At 38.6% G+C, this 25,514-nt stretch overlaps 1 protein-coding gene across 1 annotated transcript in view; it reads right to left on the minus strand.

Annotated features, from left to right (window-relative positions):
• ETNPPL (ethanolamine-phosphate phospho-lyase) overlaps positions 1-25,514 on the minus strand; it is a 276,355-nt gene that overhangs the window by 208,782 nt on the left and 42,059 nt on the right. The window contains exon 2 of the mRNA XM_044061317.1: positions 8,520-8,638. Within this exon, the coding sequence (XP_043917252.1) occupies positions 8,520-8,638 (119 nt within the window). The remainder of the gene's footprint in view (positions 1-8,519; positions 8,639-25,514) is intronic.

The raw sequence follows: 25,514 nt of genomic DNA on the forward strand, positions 1-25,514 counted from the left end.
TTCTAATGAAGGAGATTTAGGTGGCTGCAGCACTGAAGTGTAAGACATCAAATATGAAGATAACATACTAAAATAATGGGATGATTTAACACAGAAGGTAAAGGATTTAATTGTTGCAAGGAAATTATATGGCTTATCTTTTCCGAAAAAAGTTTACTTAATATATTTGGTAATATTAGGGAGACTAGGCTAATTAGGCAGAGTATTTACATTTCAATTAAGGCTTGAAAAGGGTCTGTTAGAAGTGACTTTTCATACAGTTTGAGGTTCAATATTAAATTGTGTAAAAAAGATGCACAGTACACAATACAATAGGTGGAACAAGGTTCAGTTTAATAAATCCAGTAGTTTTTTTGTGCTCAGTGCACCTACTTTGAGTACTGAAGTCATACAAAATGAAAAAGCAAACAATGTTGTGACTAAAATATAAGATGTAAATTATGAAGAATTTTTTAAGTCAATACAATCTAGGAAGTGTAAGAAAAATGAAAGAGAGATAATTGAATAAATGAATAAAAGAAAAGAATGGAAAAGTCATGTAACAGAAGTAACACAATAGGAAAAGTTGGTATGCATGCACTATGGATAAAGGTTACAAAATTGAGCCTTGGCACGGAATAGAAAGTGAAATTATAGATGTCATTATAAGTATGAAAATGGTATTTTAATGAATATGAAGATTTTTGTGGAGATTAATAACTAATAAACTCCCAGTAAAGAAAGACAAAAAAAGTGGTTATGGATGAAAGGAAGAGGAGGATAAGAAACACAACATATTAAGAAGTTTGTGTTTAAAACAGAAAAAAGCAGAAAGAATGTTATGCTTTTTGCAAATATAAAACAGAAAAAGGCAGAAAGAATGCTGAAAAACATTTTTATTTTATTTATTTATTTTACATATCATTTGTGGGTACAGCCCAGATAAAAAAATTCCCAAAAAGAGAAAATACAACAAATTCACAAACACACAGTAATCGCAGAAGGTAGATAATCCCATAGACAATTGATACAATTGTAAATAATATTAGCAGAGTAAAAATCAAATGTGAATTAATTTTAGTAGTAAAAATGAGAGGGAAGCAGAAGCTGAGAGCCGAGGATCAAAGTAGAAGTGATGCGGCCGAGGAGGGAGTAAGGGTTATATGTCCAGTGGAAAAGCACTTGCAGTCAGATTTTTGATGAAGTGTCTTTTGAGTTGAGCTCCAAAGATCTCTTTCAGGTGAAGGAGTAGAGATTGTCAGAGCTTGGGTGCAAGAATGGAGAAGGAATGGTTGATACAGGACAGTTTAACTGGGAGTTGTGTTTTTAAATTTTTGTATCATGTTACTTTGACTGGTTATAAATAAAGAATTCTTACTCTGTTCAATAAGTACCAGAAGTTCCTTTACATCCACTTGAACTACCTTTAACAAAATGTAAATGGGGCCTTGGTTTAGCATCTCATTTGAAGGCAGCACAATCAGGAGTGCAGCAACTCCCTTATGCTGCATTGCAGTGTTAGTATTGTAAATTAGTCCATGTACCTGGTGTGGGATTAGAACCCAAAGCCTTCTGATCTTCCAACACCAACGTTCATGCTGACTAAGAGAAATTTAGCCAAGACATCAGGAAAATTCCCCCACTCTTTCTTCAATAAGTGTCATGGGATCTTTAATGTCCACCTCAGCCATCACTAGCTTGATGGATGAAATCTTTGTTTAACATCTCATATGAAGGATGGTAGTTCAGGAATTCAATACCCATCTTATGATACACTAAGATGTCACTATTGGAAAATTAGTCCAAGCACCTAGAGTAGGAGTAGAACCCAGTGCATTTTGATCATCCAGAATCATAGGCCAGTATGCTATCTGTTCAACAGCCAACCTGACAATATTACTATGATGGAAACAAAAAGTACGGTTGTGTACCTACCATAAATGTAGATGTTTGAGTGTATTCACTGTTGCAGTCATTACTCTTGGGTTATCCTGCTGGCAGGCAACCTGCAGTCGGCCAGAATTCCAAAGTCTAGGTCCGGCGTTGGTTGCTGTCGCCTCTTCCCTGACGTCAGTGCGCCAGGGGTATAAAAGATGCAGCCGACGCCATTTTTTCAGTTTTTCTTGCCCCAGATGTCAGGTGCCCCTAAATTGGAAGGCTGAATGAATATGCCAATAAAAATACATGCTGAAAAATAACATGTCTTTCATCTACAAGCAAATACACCAAAAAGGTTGTATAGGATAGAGAAGTGCAGATAAGCCCCAGCAAAGAAAAGGGGGATGGTGGGTGGGTAACCTGGACTGCAACAGTGAATATACTCAAACATCTACATTTATGGTAGGTACACAACTGTACTATGTTCATCGTGTTTCACTGTTGCAGTCATTACTCTTGGGTTGAATCCCAAAGCTGAGGTAGGGTGGCTGGGCTAAATAGGATTAGGAGAGGCTATGAGGCCCTGCAGAACTGCAGTGGCAAAGCCTGCTCTGGACTTAGAGTAAAGAGGTAAGTGGTAGTGCTTTGTGAAGGTGTGCACTGAACTCCAAGTTGCAGCCTCTAAGTCTCTAAGATATCTTTGGTTGGTACTCCTCTGAGGAAGGCTGCTGAAGTGGCTGCTGCTCTGGTGGAATGAGGCCTAATGTCCTTAGGCACTGATTTGCCATGTTGGAAATAGCAGAAATGGATGCAATGGCCTATCCATTTAGAAAAAAATCTGTTTTGAGATGGCCTTTCCTTGAGAACCTGCAGCATATGACACTAAAAGTTGATCAGTCTTTCTGAAAGTTTTAGTTCTGTCCAAGTAGAATCTTAGCTGTCTGTGTATATCCAAATAATGCAGAATTTTCTCACCCTTGTTCTGTGGATTAGGATAAAAGGTTGGTAAGTGAATGGTTTGGTTGAGGGCCACATTGGACACCACCTTAGGCATAAATGTAGGGTTCGTCCTCAGAGAAACCCTGTCTGGATGAAAAATGATGAAAGGTTCCACAGCCATGAGTGCTTGTAACTCTGAGACTCGTCTTGCAGAGGTTATTGCTAGGAGCAGAGCTGTTTTCCAGGATAAGAATTTTATATCTGCTGTTGATGCTGGCTCGAAAGGGGGCAGTGTGAGTTTTTCCAAAACATAATTGCGGTCCCAGGGCAGAATTGGTGCTCTCCTTCGAGGCCTAATGTTTTTGGCCCCTCTGAGGTACTGCCTTATTAAAGGATGAGAAAAGATAGGTGGTTCTGTATTGTAATGGGCTGAAATGGCAGAGGCATGAATCTTAATAGATGAGAAGGAAAGTCCTTTGTTTAGCATCTCAGTTAGATATTGCAAAATCTGAGGGATATTTGGTACACCCATGTCTATGCCTTGTTCCTGGTTCCAAGCAGAGAATCTCTTCCATTTTTCTGCATAAGACTTTCTGGTACTGGGCCTCCTGGCCTCCAAGATAACATCCATAACAGCTTTTGAAAGAGGAGTGTTCTGAATGGCTACATTATCCGCCATGCTGCCAGATTTAAGGTCCTGAGTTGGCTGTGCAGGATTTGACTGTTTTGTTGGGTCAGCAAGTGAGACGTTTGAGGCAGTATCCATGCTGGACCCTGAGACAAGCTCTTCAGGATTGGGTACCAGTGCTGGCGTGGCCAGTCTGGTGCAATCAGTATCATTTTTGTCTTCTCTTGTCTGACCTTTAGGAGTACCCTGGGAAGGAGAAGCAGTGGGGGAAAAGCATATACTGTTAGATTTTTCCAGCTGAAGGATAGGCGTCCACTTTCCATGCTTGCTTGTGATAAATCCTTGTGCAAAATCTCTGCAATTGGCAGTTGTGAGGGGAGGCAAATAGATCTATGTCTGGGCATCCCCATTTCCTTATTATCTCGCTGAAGACTTGTGGATCCAGTTTCCATTCGTGGGGATCCATGAGGTGTCTGCTTAGTTCGTCTGCCAGAGTATTTGTTTTTCCTGGCAGGAATTGTGCTTGCTTGTCTGCAGAGGGGGTAGGAATGTGTACCTCCCTGTTTGTTTATGTACCACATGACTGTAGTGTTGCCTGTCTTTATCAGTAATTGCCCTGGATGAAGTAGGTCCTTGAAAGCTGTCAGGGCATTTTGAACAGCTAGCATCTCTTTTTGATTGATGTGAAGATGCATCTGGTTTGTAGGCCATGCGCCCTGAATACATTTGCCTGCCATATGGGCCCCCCAGGCATAATCTGATGCATCCGTTGTCAGTGTTTGTCTGGCTGGGGGTAAACTGAATGGCAGACCCTTGTTGTGGTGACAGGCTTCTGCCCACCATCGAAACTCCTGTTGCAGGCAGGGAATGAGTGCAATTACTGTCTCCAGGCTGTGGCAATGTTGAGTCCAAACACTTTTTAGATACCATTGCAGTTTCCTCATATGCAGTCTGGCATATGGAATTAGGAGGATGCAGGATGCCATGAAATCCAAGGCTTGCAGGATTTTCCTTGCAGATAAGTGGGTTTTTGTTGCCAAATTCTAGAAGTAAGTAGTCAGTTGCTTTTGTTTGTCTGGCGTGAGATAAGCCATCTGGGCAGTTGTATTTAGGCTTGCACCCAGGAATATTATCTCTTGAGAGGGCACTAGTTTTGATTTATTTTCATTTACTGTGTACCCTAGGCCCATTAGTAATCTTTTTACAAATGCCAGATGCTTTAGTAGAATGTTTTTGTTCTCTGCTTGAATTAGGCAGTCGTCCAAGTAGGGGTATACTTGAATTCCTTTTTGTCTGCAAAACGCAATTACTGGTGCCAGGCATTTTGTGAAGACCGTGGGCACAGTAGATAAGCCAAAGGGCAGTGCAGAGAATTGGTAATGCATTGAGCCAGCTATGAATCTGAGGTATCTTCTGCAAGATTGCCTGATTAGGACATGCAGGTATGCCTCTTTTAGGTCCAAAGTTACGAGCCATGCCTTCTTGCCCAGCATGGGCAGTAGCTGCTGTAGAGTAAACATCCTGAATTTTGGAACTTCCAGAAATGTGTTTAGTATAGACAGGTCCAGTATTGGTCTCCACTTTTTGTCCTTTCTGGGTACTAGGAAAAGTCTGGAGTAAAATCCTTCCCCCTGCTCTTGTTGTGGTACATGCTGAATGGCCCTCATATCCATGAGGGCTGTAATTTGTTTTTGTGCCTCTGCCCATTGATTGTGTGGCAGGTCTGGCATGCCTTTTGACCTTGGTAAAGTGTGAAAATGGAACCTGTAGCCTTGGGACACTATATTTGGGACCCATTTGTCTTGGGTAATCCTTTGCCAATTTGATGAAAAAAGTGCTATTTTTCCCCCTAAGGGGGCTGCCAAAAGAAAAGTGTTTGGATCTGGTAGAGGAAAGTCATTGGGACTGTTTCCTGAAAGGTTGTGATTTGTCTTCTCCGCTTTTGGAGGTAGGAGCACCCCATTGTTTAGGCCTGTATGAGCCTTGGGGCTGAGATCTGCCTCTGGGATGCCTGTAATTGCCTCTTTGTGGTCTATCTGACGCTGGAAAGGACCAATTTTTAGAAGGCCAGTTTCTGCTAAACCTGGGTGGCTGTACCTGTAAGAAATCCTTGACTGTCTGCATGGATTTTGCTTTATCCTCCATTTTTTTCAACACTTCTGCTTTTGTACCAAACAAAGTATCATGCTGTAATGGTGCATCTAATAATTTTGCTTTAACATGATCAGGCAGATTTTGTTCCTTTAACCAAGCATGCCTTCTAATAAAAGAACCTGTAACAGCGGCCCTGCAAGAGGCCTCCAGAGAATCATAACCACATTGCAAAGTATGCTTTCCCACTTGTTCAGCTGCATGCAATAAATCCTGCAATTCCTTGTTCTCTGAACATTCAGTATTTGTCAACATTTTCTGTTTAAGCAGTGATATTAAATATTGCTGATATTTAAGCATATGAAACTGACAATTTAAAGCCCTTACGGCCAGGGTTGCTGAAGTGTAGAGTTTTTTCCCCCATTTGTCTAGAGACCTGGAATCCCTGTCAGAGGGGACAGGGTTTTTTGCAGTGGAAGCTTTAACCCCCTTGGGACCCTGAGATATAGTTTCTAGGTCAGAAGCGGGGTTTTTATACAGGAATTTATGAGAATCCAGGACCCTGTAGTATCTGTCTGACTTAGCAGGTGCAGGGGGTAAAGAGTCATGGGACAGGCCGGACTCTGAAAATACATCATCTACAATGTCTAGAACAGGTGGAATAGCAAGGGGTCTGTGCTGAGGAAGTAGCAGAAAGTCTCTGAGCCTTTTCTTAGATTCAGAATAATCTTGGCTCTCCCAGTGGAAATGTTCCCTCATGGTATGCAGGGTTTCCCCAAAAGAATAATCCTCAGGAGGAGAGGCTGAAGGAATGGATTCTTCAGCATCAGAATCCTCATAGGGAAGCATGGAGTAATCCTGTTCAGAAGAGGAATCAGAGGAAATAGAAACCTGATCAGAAGAATCATACTCTGCCTCTTGCTTAGGCCTCTTATCAGGAGGGTGATGGGAGCCCCTGATCAAAGTAATTAGGTCTTCGGCCATTTTAAGCATCTGTTTTTTAGGCATGGAAGTCTGAGTTGGAGAATGCTGTACTTGTTTCTTTGTCTTTAGAGCTGCTTTAGTCTTTGTCTTTGAAGCTGAAGATGGCTTAATATATAGTTGTGTAGGTCTGAAGACACACTCAGAAGCCGATGCCTGCTCAGCGGCTCCGGACCCATCTGAAGTTATGATTTCAATACCTTGAGTATCCAGAGGCCCAGTCGGCTCCACGTGGGAGTCGGAAGCGGCCTGTGGCTCTGAGGTAGTGGGCGCCAGGGGCTGCGAAAGTGCCTCACTGAGAACCGGCGACTGGCCTAGCAGAGGCTTCGTCGTCGATTTTGGACCTCGGATGCCTATCTTTTTCCTTGTCCTTGTGTTTTTTGTAAACTCCGGTTGTCGGCTGATCCAACGGCATTATATAGTTAAATCTTCGGCCAAAGTAATGGAAGGCAAAATCGAACCGATGCTTGATAGTGCGTTGGTTAAATCTAGCACAAAACCGACAGTTAACAACGTTATGATCAGGGCCTAGGCAAGGAATACAGTAAGAGTGAAAATCCTTATGAGGTATTTGCTTCCCACAAGAAATACAATTGTTAACTTTTTCTGACATCGGTCTGGAGCAAGAAAAAAGTTTCGCCAATGGGGTACTTAGCTTTAATGAAGACTTCGGTTCTGAAATTCGTATTTGAAAATCTCAGGAGTCGGCCGACCGACACTTGCAAACTGCTTTTGCTTCGGGCACCGCACGGCAAGAAAGACTGAAGAAAATGGCGTCGGCTGCATCTTTTATACCCCTGGCGCACTGACGTCAGGGAAGAGGCGACAGCAACCGACGCCGGACCTAGACTTTGGAATTCTGGCCGACTGTGGGTAGCCTGCCAGTAGGATAACCCAAGAGTAATGACTGCAACAGTGAAACACGATGAACATCTGTCTAGTGGCAGGACCATCCATAGTACAGTGGCATCTGTAGCCTAGGGCACTAGGAATAGGATCCAATTTTAAAAACAAATTTGTGCATAAGATATGTTGTGATGGATAAACACAAGTTGGAGTGACAGGCCTATTAAGGAATCATACAGTAAGTATTTCAGATCTGATTCCACAGCCATAGAACATCCTGCTGAGCTCTTGCTGTAGGTTTAGCTGCATTTTCTTAAGTAACAGTATTCTGATACATCGTGTTAGCCTAGTTTTCCTTATTTTGTCATTTCCATATTTTTAATATTGGGAATGGCAGTAGCCAAATTTCTGTTTTGGGGATTTTTTTTTTTTTTGGCGAAGAGTGGTACAGAAGACAAGGGCTGATACAAGTCTTCAGTTGTCAGTCTTAGTGCCATGGCAAAATTCTTCAAAATCTTACTTCATGTTTTGTCAGTATTTAGTTTTGCATGGTGATATTAACTTGGATGGGTGAAAGGACTGCCACAGATAAAACAGTTGCACTGAGTGAAAAAAACATCTATCTTGTTGTTAAGCAAGCTCTATTAGTTTTCCATACCATAACATTTTTAAAGCACAAGTGAGTCATTCTCACTAAAATGTTGCTTTTTAAAACAATAACTGAAATTGAGAGGAAGAATAGGTAGGATCTATTTTGAGAGTCAAGGATTAGGGGCTTTTAGTAATTTGGCTTTTGAAAATTTCTAACTAATTCTACAGAAAATGCTATCATTTATTACCATTTATAGACATGTACATTACGAAAAAACGATTAACTGTGCATATATTCAGCTGAAATACTGCTTGCTTCACTTGTATTTTTTGCATTGCTAATGGAATAACTGGCTGCTTTTGCTATTTGTTATAAATCATTTAAATATTTCCATCCAGTATTAAGTGGGGCCTTTTATGACTGAAATGCTCTTAAGTGGGACAGGTTAGCTATGATTAGTTAATAAAATCAATTTAATTTCTTTTTGGACAAAATGTTTAAAACAACATACATTTAAAGCAAGCACTCAAGTAAATGTTGAGTTATCAAACAATAACATGTATAAAAACAAACTGGTTATCTTACCATGGGCCACATTGTTGATGCAATCCAGATACTCCTCACCATTGTCATCGTACATGTACTGACCACGGGCATGACTGATCTTAATGGGATCCTTATTAAAGAATACCTTGCATGATGGCCTGAAAAAGACAAGAAAAAACAATCCAGTGTAAGCTTCAACAGCCACAAGCCACAGGATGTCTATCTGAGTATGTTAATTAATAAACCAGATCAGTCCCGCTCATTAAACAGCATCTCTAGCTATAAATGTGATAAAAAATTACATGGACTAAAACAAAAACTGTGATAAAAATTTACATGGAGTGAAACAAAAAGAAGCAGTACAAAACCAGTAAACATTCTGATATAAAACTTCTGCACACAGTGCCACAAACAAACAGGTGTTATACAACTCAGATTAGAATGACATGCTGTAGAATACTGGATGGGAAAGGTTGGTGTATGCAATGTAACAACTAAATGTGTGATATCATATAATATAATAAAAGTATATCTATTTATTAATGAAATGGAATTTTTCAAAGAGGTGGAAGTCATTTCAGCCTGCATTTAATGAAACATTCCAAAAACAGAATTACACCAGATCGGTTTGTTCCGTTAAGTAAGAAATTAAGTTTATTTCTAGTCTACACAGCTTCTAAGGAAGAACTGGTTTCCCAAATATGTTTAAGGTGTTTGCTGAGTTTACTGCCAGACTTAATTCTAGTTGGGTTTACAATGTAAATTGTTTATCCAAAAATAATAAAAAGGGTAAACTAATTCAACAAAAAGAGTGGGGAAACAGTTTTATATATAACATCCAAATACAGTTCTTTTCTGTAAAAACAACACTCAATTTACATTTTCTTTGAGAAAGGAACATTTGTTCTATTAATATGTACATCACTATTTGTTTTAAACATAAAAACAACATTTTATTATTGCAAATTTTATTTGGAAATATCAAATATAAGACTTCCCTGCTAGAAGTCAATTAAAAGGATGGAGCCTTCTTTTTTTTGAACTGTGTGGTATCCAGTACAGCTTGTACAAAAGCCTTTTACTAGATGTTTAGTTCTTCTTTTATTTATTTTGGTTTGCCATTTGGGTTAGTCCCAGCTGACCAGTTGCCTTTTCAAGGTGAAACCTAAGAAGTAACCTGAATATATAGCAGATGGTGTATATGTTATACACTTCTAAGTGACAGTATGAAAACAATATGCAGGGCTCATATTACCAGTATAGTTTACTACACCAGGTGGAATGTAGACAGATGGCTGTCAATAGTCAAAAACTCTCACACATACCACATGCAAGTATCCTGTACGGTGGCAGTATACACACACACACACATATATATATATATATATATATATATATATATATATATATATACATATATATATATATATATATATATATATATAGTGTTATGAAGTATTCTGCAGCAGACACTTTTATTATACTATTTGTTCACTACTGATGAATGACTGTTGTAAATGAACAGGAAAAATGTCACTAAATAGGTATACAATCATTCCTTCTGATGTGAAGGAGAAAATCATTAACTTCATACTACAGCTAAGCATAATTTTAATCTCCAGGTACCAGTAAAAGTGGACAGGAGTGAGACGGGTGTTAGTAGGTAAACACACAAGGAAGGGGATTAGTCAAATAACTCTGCAGTACTATCATGCTGATTTGCAAAATCTTTTTTCAATTTAATTTTGCAGGAGGAAGTTACAATACACATCTGAATATAAGTTTGAAGACTGTATAACTCCCCTTCCCATTCTGTAAAACAAGCTTTGTAGCAGAGCATACTGTATAATCTTCTCAGTGCAAGGGAGTGAATGGGTACGTAGACAGCCTTACATGGGTCTTTTGGATTACAAGCTCAGATAAATGGTGACTCTGTCAGCTGTGTAACAATATGTATACTTTGCTCAGCTGAAGGTACTACAGCTTTAGCTGCAGATTTCACCCCTGCAAGGCTTCTAAAACAGCAAAGTGATGAACATGCCCTGACAAGTCTGTCAGCCTGCCATCTCTGAGGCAGTCTCCTTCTAAAATCCATACAAAAAAAAAGAAAAGAAACAACAGGACCAGTGTTGCTCTACATAAAGAGTTTGGCCTCTGCTGTGGCTTCCAGACGCTTTCCAACCTGTTCATTAGTGTAACTTTTACATTCGTGTTCTTTATAACATACTTTACATACCAGAAGGAGGCACAGTTTAGCTTCACAATGACACCAAAGTACTTTCAAGTAGGTGCTACTTTACTTTTTACTGTAAATGACTGCATGACCTACACAAGTGTTATACTGCTGCTTGACTTTTTTTTTTTTGGTACTAAGTAAGGAAAGTTTTGGTCTTGCTAAGATTAGTGTACGTTTGCTAAATGAAACCTAACCTTCAATGTTAGCAAAGATGAATGAAGGTCAGAATGGAAACTGGCAAGGAAGATTGTGTATAGAGAATAACAGTGTCAATATATTTACTTATACAGTGTTTCTGTATACATCCCACATCCCAAATGGCCTCAGACAGATACCTAAATAACTTCCTGAAACAATGCAGTGGTTATTTTATAATGGACTCAAGACCTTGGGAACTGATAACTGGATGCAATGCCACCTGATCCTAAGACATTCAGAGATGGAACCAGTAACCCATGAAAAGTACGAAGCAAGTTCATCATAAGGCCTTCTACAGCTAAATCAAGAACCTCCATGGCAATACCCAGATTTGCTCTAAGTTACTGCACAATGGTGCCTCCTACACTGAGCAACAGATATTGCCAACATACTGGCCGACAGATTTAGTGCCAATGTTACCCCTCTCTCCTCCCCTAAAGGACCAATCACAATACCAGAAGAATGCCAAGCACCCAGCATTACTGCAGCACCGGTTAAAGCTGCATTGTCCAAGGCCAAGAATACAGCTTTCATGGGACCCAATAATATACCTGAGCTACAAATACTAGCAGTATGTACAATGAAACAGATATTTTACCCTGAGTTACAAATACTAGCAGTATGTACAATGAGACAGATATTTTATCCTGAGTTATAAATACTAGCAGTATGTACAATGAGGCAGATATTTTACCATACGTTATAAATACTAGCAGTATGTACAATGAGACAGATATTTTACCCTGAGTTATAAATACTAGCAGTATATACAATGAGGCAGATATTTTACCATACGTTATAAATACTAGCATTATGTACAATGAGACAGATATTTTACCCTGAGTTATAAATACTAGCAGTATGTACAATGAGGCAGATATTTTACCATACGTTATAAATACTAGCAGTATGTACAATGAGACAGGTATTTTACCCTGAGTTATAAATACCAGCAGTATGTACAATGAGGCGAATATTTTACCATGCGTTTTAAATACTAGCAGTATGTACAATGAGACAGATATTTTACCCTGAGTTATAAATACTAGCAGGATGTACAATGAGACAGATATTTTACCATACGTTATAAATACTAGCATTATGTACAATGAGACAGATATTTTACCCTGAGTTATAAATACTAGCAGTATGTACAATGAGGCAGATATTTTACCATACGTTATAAATACTAGCAGTATGTACAATGAGACAGATATTTTACCCTGAGTTATAAATACTAGCAGTATGTACAATGAGGCAGATATTTTACCATACGTTATAAATACTAGCAGTATGTACAATGAGACAGATATTTTACCCTGAGTTATAAATACTAGCAGTATGTACAATGAGGCGGATATTTTACCATGCGTTTTAAATACTAGCAGTATGTACAATGAGACAGATATTTTACCCTGAGTTATAAATACTAGCAGTATGTACAATGAGACAGATATTTTATCCTGAGTTATAAATACTAGCAGGATGTACAATGAGACAGATATTTTACCATACGTTATAAATACTAGCAGGATGTACAATGAGACAGATATTTTACCCTGAGTTACAAATACTAGCAGTATGTACAATGAGACAGATATTTTATCCTGAGTTATAAATACTAGCAGGATGTACAATGAGACAGATATTTTACCATACGTTACAAACACTAGCAGTATGTACAATAAGGCAGATATTTTACCACACGTTATAAATACTAGCAGTATGTCCAATAAGGCAGATATTTTACCACACATTATAAATACTAGCAGTATGTATAATGAGACAGATATTTTACCATTTGTTACAAATACTAGCAGTATGTCCAATAAGGCAGATATTATACCACACATTATAAATACTAGCAGTATATACAATGAGACAGATATTTTACCATTTGTTACAAATACTAGCAGTATGTACAATAAGGCAGATATTTTACCATACATTATAAATACTAGCAGTATGTATAATGAGGCAGATATTTTACCCTGAGTTATAAATACTAGCAGTATGTACAATGAGGCAGATATTTTACCATACATTATAAATACTAGCAGTATGTATAATGAGGCAGATAGTTTACCCTGAGTTATAAATACTAGCAGTATGTACAATGAGGCAGATATTTTACCATACATTATAAATACTAGCATTATGTACAATGAGACAGATATTTTACCCTGAGTTATAAATACTAGCAGTATGTACAATGAGGCAGATATTTTACCATACATTATAAATACTAGCAGTATGTACAATGAGGCAGATATTTTACCATACATTATAAATACTAGCAGTATGTATAATGAGGCAGATATTTTATCCTGAGTTATAAATACTAGCAGTATGTACAATGAGGCAGATATTTTACCATACATTATAAATACTAGCAGTATGTATAATGAGGCAGATATTTTATCCTGAGTTATAAATACTAGCAGTATGTACAATGAGGCAGATATTTTACCATACATTATAAATACTAGCAGTATGTACAATGAGGCAGATATTTTACCATATGTTATAAATACTAGCAGTATGTACAATGAGACAGATATTTTACCATGAGTTCCATAAAATGAGACAGTATACAAAAACAGCCAAATATTTTACTGTGATTTACAAATGCTGACAGTGTGTACTTTGAGACAAACAGTTATAAATGTTGACAGTATGTAGAATAAAACAAACATCTTACCATGAGATATATATACTGACACCGTATATGAGACAGATATTTAACCATGAGCTCTATATACTGGCAATGTATACATTGGGTCACCATAAGTTAAATAAACAGTGTGTATAACACAGCCAGATATCTCATTGTGAGTTATACCAGCAGTGTGTACAATGAACTGTCTGTTTAAAAGGAATTATTAATACAAAAAATTTCAAGATACTTCAGGTACCCAGATCTAGATACTGAATGCTTCCAGGGTAGTCTCCAATCAACTGTAAAGTGAGGTCCGCAGTACAAAAAAGACTGAGTTTTATGTCAGAACAGAGAACCCTTTTGTACAAAGCACTAGTAAATTGAAATAACTGTGTATCTAAATAAGAACTAGCTCAATATTCAGGATACCCCCCCCCCCCCCCCGCTTATCTGAAATGTAATGGTATAACTGTGGGCTGCTCTGGATATAATTTTAAATAGGCTTTCAATTAAGCAATGTAAAACTGTTTGCTCACAAAACCTTTGTGCTTTAATAACATTATGCCTGTAAAATGTGCAGTAAACTCCATCCAGATTATTGCTATAGTTATCATAATGCGTCAGTAAAAGTACCTGGGTAGCACATGCCTTCAGTCACACCTTACAGCATGCCTGACATTCAGTTATCTAATTATACTATGATGCAGATCAGGAAGCAGATGTCTTTTCTCAAGTAAATGAAACAACTGCAAATCTTCTCAGCACTGCTTGTGGCAGGCCTTAATATCAACATTCTCATCAAGAAAAGCAAACACTACCATGTGCAAAGCAGCAATCATGTAAACTCCCCACTTCAAACACTTATTTTTAGCTGATTATTATTTTAAGGTTTGCTGACAGACCTTTATTAAGCATGTTATGCCTGTACTGACCTTTGGATTTTGTTCAGTAGTGAAACAGAAAAGGGAGTTGTACAGTTTAGCAAAATGAGATCTTCATTAAGACCAGTTAATGTTATTGAAAGAAAGGACACATTTATCAAAACCAGTTGAAACCATTCTTTCCTTTTGAGATCACTGAAGCCCTATTTCATTTTTTTTTTATAAGTCATTACACCCTTGGAGTTTATTATATTGTATAGTGGAGACAAACTCCAACATGGGAAATGTAGGGTGGTTCATCACACACACCCCCAAAAAAAATTGTGATCTCTGGTTTTCACTCAAAGAACTGTACATTTGGAAAACAGTGAGTGAAAAACTGCTGTCACAAGATACTGATTTGTATAATAATCCTATAACATTATATTCAGAGAGCGGTATCACACAATAAGAATGATTCTCAATCCTCTGAGATTCAGAAACATACATAATGTACTTTGACAGACAAAAAGACATCAGTCTGCTAGCATGTCTACAACAGTATCAATTAGAATTCACATGTAGACAAGCTAGAAAATAGCCCCTGTGACTCCTCTACATGAGAATGACCCCCTCTACAATGCTATGTAGTTATAGCTCTATTAGCCTCACCAGTCTTATATGCTAAGCCACGGAATACATTTTAGCAGAACTCATTAATGCAGACATGGGTAAGTTAAATGATCTAGACCCACTCGGTTTTGTTTTGTGAAGGGCAGGTTCTGTTCCCTGAACCCATAAAACTTCTCTGAAAATATTACAGTGACTGTGGACAGTGGTCAGTCAGTGTATGTTGCTTATTTTGATCTGTCCAAGGTTTTTGATGCTATCCACTATGCTAGTATTATTGAAAAGTTAGACAAACAATGTAAAACCCTGTGTTGTTTGTAGGATTGCAAACTTGCTATCTAACAGATCCAATGTAGTGAAAGTTACTGGAACCCTCTCTCTCTGAACATACAGTTACCACAGGGATCAGTGATGGGGCTTCTCCTATTCAGAATTCATTTTGCAAGTGTACAAGCCAATATCCTTGAAGCATGGTTGACCAGGTTTACTGATGACTGGAAACTGGGCACTGTCATTCATTCATTCACAGACACTAAACTGCTCCAGAAAGGGCTGAAATAGGCATATGCCTAATGTACTGAAAATGAATTCAAGCAAAATGCAAAAAAGTGCAGAATATTAGCTTTCAGCAAAAATGTTGTTACAAGTGGTACTCCTTTTCAAACAGATACTGTCATAAGAGACCTGGGTACTTATATGGACAAACTCTCATTCAGTCAAATTTGTAATCATACCCTTTGGTAAATCAGATATCCCTCCAAATTATAATATTGGTAGCACACCCTAAAAGTAGACCCAGGGGTGTGGGACCTAGGAACACAGATAATAACCTAAACTTTTACCACCAGGTAGCCATGGTAGTGAGGAAATCCTTCTGTATGGCTCAACTTATAAGTAAAGGCAGCATCAAGATCCAAGGAAGTCACAGTGCCATTGTACTTGGCCCTCATCAGACCCATAATCGAGTACATTGCTGCCTTTTGCATGTACCTAAGCAGACACTTACACAAACTGGAGTGGCACCAGAGGTTTTTCACTAAAAAAAAAATACAAAGCATTAGACACATGTCATATGCAGACTGACTAAAGGCCCTGTCCCTTTACCCCATCTCATATCATTTATTGAGAGGTAGCTTATGCCTGACCTACAAGGCATTCTCTTATCCAGCCCTGATGAAAATGTTACATATTCAGAAAAAATTATACAAGAGATGCATGTTCCATGGACCTGAATGTTATGTGTGACTCTAACAGAACTTATGGAGAGACAGATTTGTACCCCAAAAGCCTACCTTGTCTATGGAATAACCTTCTGATCTTCATAAAACAAAGCCCATTCCTCACTTTCTTCAAAAACAATTTGGATAAATTGATATGTAACCGTAAATTCACTCCCAGGGTACTGCCATGTCCCTTATGGACAAAGGCCATCTGTAAAATGACTCAGGGCTCTAACACCCAAAGACCCACTACCATGATACTACCCCATCCCATATCTGGGGAATTAAGATATAATATTGTCATATCCTGAGTATTACTGGCTAGGGATATAAATGCTCTTGTGCCATTAACTTAGTAATCATCTATGAACCTATGTGTCCACCATAGTCAGAAAATCTTTCTATCTGGCCCATTTAAATTCCAAGCGAACATCTTCAAATCCAGAGAAATCACCTTACTACTGTACTCTTTCCTAACTGGATCTGTAATGCCCGTGCAGTGGCCAAGCAATCAAGGAGCCTCAATCCTCACCACTAGCACCAGTGAGTGGCATTCACACAGGGGAGGATAACAATGCTACCACTGCACTAATGCACTACTGACTTTGTAAGGACACAACAATACAGAAACCACAGATTTTATGAGGAACAGAACAAGTATGAGGGAAAAATCTGTACATCTTTTACAAATGGTGGTGGGCAGGGAATTCAGGCTCTTGCCACCGGGGCCCAAGGTACAGAGTTCAAGCCTGTTACACACACACACACACACACACACACTCACACACACACACACACACACACACACACACACACACACACACACACACACACACACACACACACACACACACACACACACACACCATTGGTTTGGTTTGGTTCCCTACCTGGAAATGAGACAGTAGGCTCCAATAACAGTCCCAAAACGTAGGCTCCAGTAACAGTCCCAAAACACTCCATATAGTCCTGTGCAGCTGTCTTCCTGGGGATGGTTCTTGGCTCCAATGTCTTCCTGGGGGCTCACTCGCACAAGAGCAGGCTCAAGCCTGTGAACATTGCAGTCCAGATGTCTTCTGTTCTGTGAGGTTGTCACCACACAAACTTCTGGGCTACAGGGCAGAGATGGCCTTTCCTCCTATCCGGACTGCTGACAAAGCAGTCTGGAGTTCCACATCTGTGCAATCATGTATGCGCAGAGGAGTGCCAGGATTCGAAATTTTTTTTTATTTTGTTCCGGGACTCAAAAATTTATTTTTTTTTATTTTGTTGTTTTTGCAGCTGGGAAGGCTGCAGTCCTGCAGTCCTATAGCACGAGCAGCCCCTGAGCAGGACTCGTTGCATATTCATGTTGCTCACTGCATTTAAACATAAATAAGCATGGTTTTGTGGCCAGCAACAGTGTTGCCAACACACATAGCAATCCTGTTTAAGTCAGAGCAAAGAAGGTCAGTGGTTTTGCACAGAATGCCACAATGATCACTAGGGCTTAGCAAATAATACTTGTCATAGCTCTCAATCTCTTAGTGCAAGACATCTGGACAAACCCCAACCTAATGGAGGAACAATGACCCAGAAATAGGGGCAAATTTGACATATTTTCTCTTATGAAATGTGTTAGGATAACAAGGGGGTTGTGTTTACATTTTCTGAAGGATTTGAAGTCTGAAACTCAAATGTATGTAATTATTGAGTCATAGTCCTGAGACCATCCCAGTGATATGGTAGAAAACCACAAATTTGATAAAGAACACACCAAAAGATATAAAGGCAAAAATCTGGACATTCTGTGAAAATCTGGAGAGCTGAGAGGAATTATTAAGTATATGGTTCAAACACAGTACAGGATGGTGTATCTACAGTTCAGATTATTGTAAAATCCAAATATTGGCATTCTGTACTGACGTTGTATAAATGATTTGTAAGGGTACATGCACTGCCATGTAAAATAAGCACTCGAGGGAAGTGAGAATATTAAATAGGGACACACAGATGAATTGTAGGAATGAACACAGGGAAAGAGGACAGGTGAAACAACCTTATGTACAGCAGATCAGGGGATGTCAGTGGAAGACAGTTGTAGCAGCAACACCAATCACATGTCAATATATTAAAGTAGGGACTGCATAGTGAAAATGTGTATTATGTGACTGTCACACAAGGTGACATAACAATGGGGAAGATGTCTGTGTGAGATAAGCTTCCCTACATGAACAATGCAGAGGACATCTATCAAGGATGTTATGTACAGTTGTGGTAATGTGCATATTGTGAAGCTGTGCAATTTGATTTGCCTGAATACGAGTGTAACCTCAGCACAGATCTCCAGCAAGTGGGACACAAGTACAGCCTCATGGACAACATTAAAGGAAGAACGCACAATCATGGACAATATCAGAACAACACAAACAAAAGACGAGGACCAGCATATAAGGCCCCTTGTAATGATATGAAATACTTTAATAAAAGTATTGGGTTCTTTGAAACAGACCGGTTTCGGCTAATACAAAAACAAAGCCTTCTTCAGTGTAAAGATTTCATTACAAAAAAGAACCTTTTATCAATAATTCATTGGATCATGTGATTAATTACAAATGTTCATTAAGACCTGGCTTAAAGAGCCCACCAAGTTTAATAATCCATTTTCTCTCCATGGAATTCAATAAATCATGCCAACCTAATTTATTGTTTCTAGATCTCATGATTTTATCTATGATGGTGAAACTGAAACATGCATTGAGATGTATTAAAGAATGCTTATACAGGACATTCATTTCTCTCTTGTTTTTGATATCACTAAGATGCTCAGATATTCTAAGCTTCAAGGTTTTTGAAGTTTGACCAACATAAAATGCAGGATAGTTGCACTTGGCCAAATAAATTACCCAATCGTAGGAACAGTTAGCAAAGAATTTTATGTTATACACTTCAGGGGTATTTTGGCTAGTAAAACTTTTAGTTTTAAGTAGCTTGTCACAATAATTGCAATGTCCGCATGGAAAGCATCCAAGTAGAGGTTCACCTGATAGTGTAGTTTGGATGGTATTTATAGCTTTCGCTTCAGAATGTTTAAAATGATTAAAAAAAGCAGATACATTTTTTCCTTTACGGAAAGAAAATGAACATCTGTCGCCAAGTATTTCTTGGAGTTTTGGTTCACATGTTAATATGTTCCAGTTTTGTTGGACAATATTAATTAGTGCATTGGTGTTGCATCCGTATGTGGTGATGAATCTGGGTGGTTCGGAATTTGGTTTGTTCTTGGTTCTGTAAAGAAGGAGATCCTCTTGTTTCATACTATCAACAGTGTGTTTAGTATGTAATAAATGACCCATTTTGTAGCCCCGGTCATGAAATCTGAGTACTAAATCATCCCTGAAATGTGTGTATGTGTGTTGATCAGAACAAATGCGTTTAATACGCATGAACTGAGATTTGGGAATGTTTTTGCAAATGTGGAGGGGGGGATGAAAGCTGGTGGCATGGAGTAGTGAATTGTTTTCAGGGAATTTGCGATGAATTTCTGTAGTTAGCGTTTGATCAGATGCTCGGCAAACCAAGACATCCAAACAAATCATTTTATTTTTATCATAGCTGACAGAAAATTCGATTCCCCATTTATTTTCATTCAAATAAGTGGTAAATTCCAAAAGATATTCACTATCAGCCCTCCATACCAACCAGCAATCATCCAAGTATCTACGCCAGATGTCCATTTCTTCTATATAAATATTGTGTGAATTGTCATAAATGACCTGTTCTTCGAAGTAAACCATGAACAAATCTGCGTATATGGGGGTAAAAGAAGCCCCCATTGCTGTCCCCTTAGTTTGCAAAAAACATTTTCCCTTATAAAAGAATACATTCTTAGTCAATACATGTTCTGTCAGACACAACAAAAGGGTGTTGAAACCTGGTTTACATAATTCAGTCTTGTTAAGCCAATATTCCAAAGCCTCCAAACCAGCCCAGTGTGGTATGTTAGTGTAAAGTGATTTTACATCTAATGTGCAGAGTAACCAATCTGGCTCAAGCTGTGTATCAGAAATAATTTGAAGGAATTCAGTGGTATCCCTAATCCTTGCTCGGACACATTGTAATCAAGATTGATTCTTTTCTTACTTCAGCTGTTGAAGAGGGGATTATTACTAAAAATACACAGTTCCAATTTACTATTCCCAATCCTTGCCCACAGTATATATACTTTCTACCTAAAATACACAAGGATCTTCAGAATCCTCCCGGTAGACCTTTCGTTTCTGGTAAAAACTCATTAACTGAACCATTATCTATGTTTCTAACCAAACATTTACAGCCGCTTTTACAATGTGTCTGAGCAAGGATTAGGATTACCACTGAATTCCTTCAAATTATTTCTGATACACAGCTTGAGCCAGATTGGTTACTCTGCACATTAGATGTAAAATCACTTTACACTAACATACCACACTGGGCTGTTTGGAGGCTTTGGAATATTGGCTTAACAAGACTGAATTATATAAACCAGGTTTCAACACCCTTTTGTTGTGTCTGACAGAATATGTATTGACTAAGAATGTATTCTTTTATAAGGGAAAATGTTTTTTGCAAACAAAGGGGACAGCAATGGGGGTTTCTTTTGCCCCCATATACGCAGATTTGTTCATGGCTTACTTCAAAGAACAGGTCATTTATGACAATTCACACAATATTTATATAGAAGAAATTGACATCTGGTGTAGATACTTGGATGATTGCTGGTTGGTATGGAGGACTGATACTGAATATCTTTTGGAATTTACCACTTATTTGAATGAAAATAAAAGGGGAATCGAATTTTCTGTCAGCTATGATAAAAATAAAATGATTTTTTTGGATGCCCTGGTTTGCCGAGCATCTGATCATACACTAACTACAGAAATTCATCGCAAATTCCCTGAAAACAATTCACTACTCCATACCACCAGCTTCCACCCCCCCCCCACATTTGCAAAAACATTCCCAAATCTCAGTTCATGCGTATTAAACGCATTTGTTCTGATCAACACACATACACACGTTTCAGGGATGATTTAGTACTCAGATTTCATGACAGGGGCTACAAAATGGGTAATTTATTACATACTAAACACACTGTTGATAGTATGAAACGAGAGGATCTCCTTTACAGAACCAAGAACAAATCAAATTCTGAACCACCCAGATTCATCACCACATACAGACGCAGCACCAATACACTAATTAATATTGTCCAACAAAATTGGAACATATTTACATGTGAACCAAAACTTCAAGAAATACTTGGTGACAGATGTTCATTTTCTTTCCATAAAGGAAAAAAATTATCTGCTTTTTTTAAACATTTTAAACATTCTGAAGCAAAAGCTATAAATACCATCCAAACTACACTATCAGGTGAACCTCTACTTGGATGCTTTCCTTGAGGACATTGCACTTATTGTGCCAAGCTACTTAAAACTAAAAGTTTTACTAGCCAAAATACCCCTGACGTGTATAACATAAAATTCTTTGCTAACTGTTCCTCCGATTGGGTAATTTATTTGGCCAAGTGCAACTGTCCTGCATTTTATGTTGGTCAAACTTCAAGACCCTTAAAGCTTAGAATATCTGAGCATCTTAGTGATATCAAAAACAAGAGAGAAACGAATGCCCTGTATAAGCATTCTTTAATACATCACAATGCATGTTTCAGTTTCACCATCACAGATAAAAATCATGAGATCTAGAAACAATAAATTAGGTTGGCATGATTTACTGAATTCCATGGAGAGAAAATGGATTATTAAACTTGGTGGGCTCTTTAAGCCAGGTCTTAATGAACATTTGTAATTAATCACATGATCCAATGAATTATTGATAAAAGGTTCTTTTTTGTATGAAATCTTTACACTGAAGGAGGCTTTGTTTTTGTATTAGCCATAATCCGGTCTGTTTCAAAGAACCCAATACTTTTATTAAAGTATTTCATATCATTACAAGGTGCCTTATATGCTGGTCCTCGTCTTTTGTTTGTGTACTGTCTCTTTTGGGACCCTGCAGCTGCCATACTCGCAGAGGTTGCATTACTTCTCAATATCAGAATAACACCACCAGTAACCCCATATCTCTGATATAACATATATGATTTAAAGTGATCAGACATGATTGTGCACAAACACACTTGTACAACTATTATGATATGTCTGCACTCTATGAGGGTAATCACGCACACTGTCTTGGCACCATAACATCTGCTGGAGGTGTTAAGAGGGACACTGCTATAGTTGTATGCGACATTATGATCAATACAGGCTCGTTGACTGGTGTGCATGGCATATATATATATATATATATATATATATATATATATATATATATATATATATATATATATATATAGCACAATCCACACTGTCACAAATGTTACCCATGCCTTTAATGTTGTCAAACAGCTACGTATGTACTGTGTGCATCACTGGAACAGGTAGCGCATATACATCTGGTGTAACAACTTGATGGGGATTCCACACCATCAGACAGTAATATTTATGCAACAAAAAGATTACCTTGGTATTGCCAATAAGATGTGTGATAGCTCACTGTGACAAGGGTGGTACACTTCAGTTACACATCACTGGAAAATGTGTGCAAGAGGTACATGAAGAAGGGTACATTGTACTCAGTTATTGGTGTGATGAAGGCTGTGAACTATGGAAGTATTATGGCCTCTGAAGTGGATGTCCTTCACATACTCAGTAGTTGTGTTACATAAAAGGGAGTAGTCAGCACTGTGACCACATGCTGGTAGACGTTCCACTTACCATCTACCCAAGGACGCAGGTCACATACATATTGGTCTGATTATAGGGTGTGATGCCTATATTATACTTGGGTTGTGTGTTTGTTTTCCTGACGTAACAAATCCTCCCATGTTTTCATGTCATTGCAGGTGTTGTCATGGCTGTGATAATCTTTTGTGTGTGTTGATACTGTATGTATTACACTAATATCACAGATGGAGTCAATGATTGCCCACAATCTGTACTCCTTCAGACAGCTGTTTGAACACAGGATGTGTATGTCATTTGTGATGCCTAACACTTAAATAATGGACAGGAAAGGACCTAGCAGACAGCCCTGATGTATGGACTTGTTCACTGGACCTGAGATATAGGTCACTTCACACATTTCAACATAGTGAGATCCCACTTATGTGAAACAGTGGTCTACCCATTTGGTGATATAGGTGTGTATGGCCACATCTGACAGTGTTGAGTGAATACCTCAGTGTGGATTTGTGTCAAATGCCTTGTCAAGTTCAAAAGAATGACAGTGTTGTCATCATGCATGGCCTCGATAACCTCTTTGAGAACACTTAGATGTGACAAACATGATGTAGCATTAACAACTCATACAGGTCTGTTGCACACAGTGGGAATATCAGTAGTGTCCATTTAGAAAAGGTCCATGATGACATGTTGGTCTACCTCACAAATGAGGAGAGTCAGGATGTGTCTGTACGTGCATGAATTGGTTGCTATCCCCCAACTTAGATGGATGCATGTTGATGTACACCCTTCTAGAGGAACATAGTCTGTGTGGAGGGTGCATTGAAGTGTGTATTCAACCATGTCAGGAAGTGTATGTGATGAGTCACGTGATAAGTGATCTGTGATGTAGTCACAGTCCATTGGTTCTGTGTTACAGGCCTGGATGAAGGTAAGACAGTGCATACTGGCTATTCTCAACTGGCCTACAGATTGAACACAATCCTCCATGCAGGTAACATTGAGAAATTCTCCCAGCTGGGGATTAAACCTTACATCACTAGATGGGTAACCAATTGGCTCACTGACAGAACACATACTGTGAAAGTTGGTGAATCCTACACACGGCCTCAAATCTACAGGTACAGAGATTCCTAGACTTCATAAATACAAACAACCCTGACCCAATAGTGAAAACGCCCACTAGAGGCTTCGACATACTGGACTTCATGCTCACAAATATGGGAGACTGCTGCATCCCTCCCCAGTGTCTCATCCTCTCTGGTAAGGTACAACCATAAAGCTGTCTCCTTCACAATCAAACTCTGGAATCCCATTAAAACCAGTAAGAGGTAGGAGCTATTCCAAGGCAAATTACCTGTTATTAAGTGATGATTTATCAAAATTCAATGCCCCTCCAAATCTTGAGAACACACCAGCATATGCTGAACTGCTCTCAGAAACTCAGGGCAACTATGTCAGTGACATCATAGAAGTTACTGTACCTACCAGAAGTAAGCCCAGAACTAGTCCCAGAAACAAACTGCCCTGGTGGCATCCCAAATTAAGCAGGATATATAACAAAAGGAAAAAAAATATGGCAAAAATCAGGAAGAGTAATTCCTATAAAGATAAAAATTCTCTCATCAAAGTAACTAGGCAACTAAGAGGGCTAATTAGGTTAAGAAAATCCAATTTTGAGGTTAAGATATCCTCCCAGGTGACAGATAACCATAAGGCCTTCTACAGCTATGTCAGAAATGTTCACAGCAGCACACAGCAATGTGCTGAACTGGTGGTTAATGGTGCCACATTCACTGAGTATAGTGATATAGCAAACTTAATTCAGTTCCAACTTTACCCCTCATTCAACCCCAGGGATCCCTCAAAAACACCCTCAAACATAACCTCTCCAAGCTATAACCAGGGAGCATTTACTGGCTGCACTCACTAAATCTAAGAACACGGCCTCAATGAGCCCCAATAACATTCTAGGATGCTTCCTGAATAGTCTAAAATATGACTTATCAGGATCCCTGAAGTCATTATTAAACTATAATCCTAAAACAGGCTTATGCCATAAGAATATAGGAAAGTGATGGTCATCCCCCTTCTTAAGGATGGGCCTTTAACAGATTCTGGCAACTACTGACCCATTAGCCTGACTAGTTTTATTTGCAAAGCTATGGAAAGAATTACCATGGAAATTATAAGCAGGGACACAGGAGACCTCCAGCCACTGGATCCTTCCCAGTTTTACTTTGTCAAAGGAAATTCATGCTTAGTGAAACTGGTGGACTTTTTTGAAAAGGTCACTAAGGCAATAGATGAGGGGAAACTGTGCATACTGCCTACCTAGCTCTGGCTAAGGTATTTGATACAATAACCCACTCTGGCATTATTGGCAAACTTACAGAACTAGGTATAACCCCCTTTATAACATTCTGGATAACTAGCTTGCTCACTGATAGGACCCAGGAGTATA

This window comes from Protopterus annectens, chromosome 2.part0 (genome assembly GCF_019279795.1).
Source record: "Protopterus annectens isolate FY-2018-M chromosome 2.part0, PAN1.0, whole genome shotgun sequence".
Classification (NCBI taxonomy): domain Eukaryota; kingdom Metazoa; phylum Chordata; order Ceratodontiformes; family Protopteridae; genus Protopterus; species Protopterus annectens.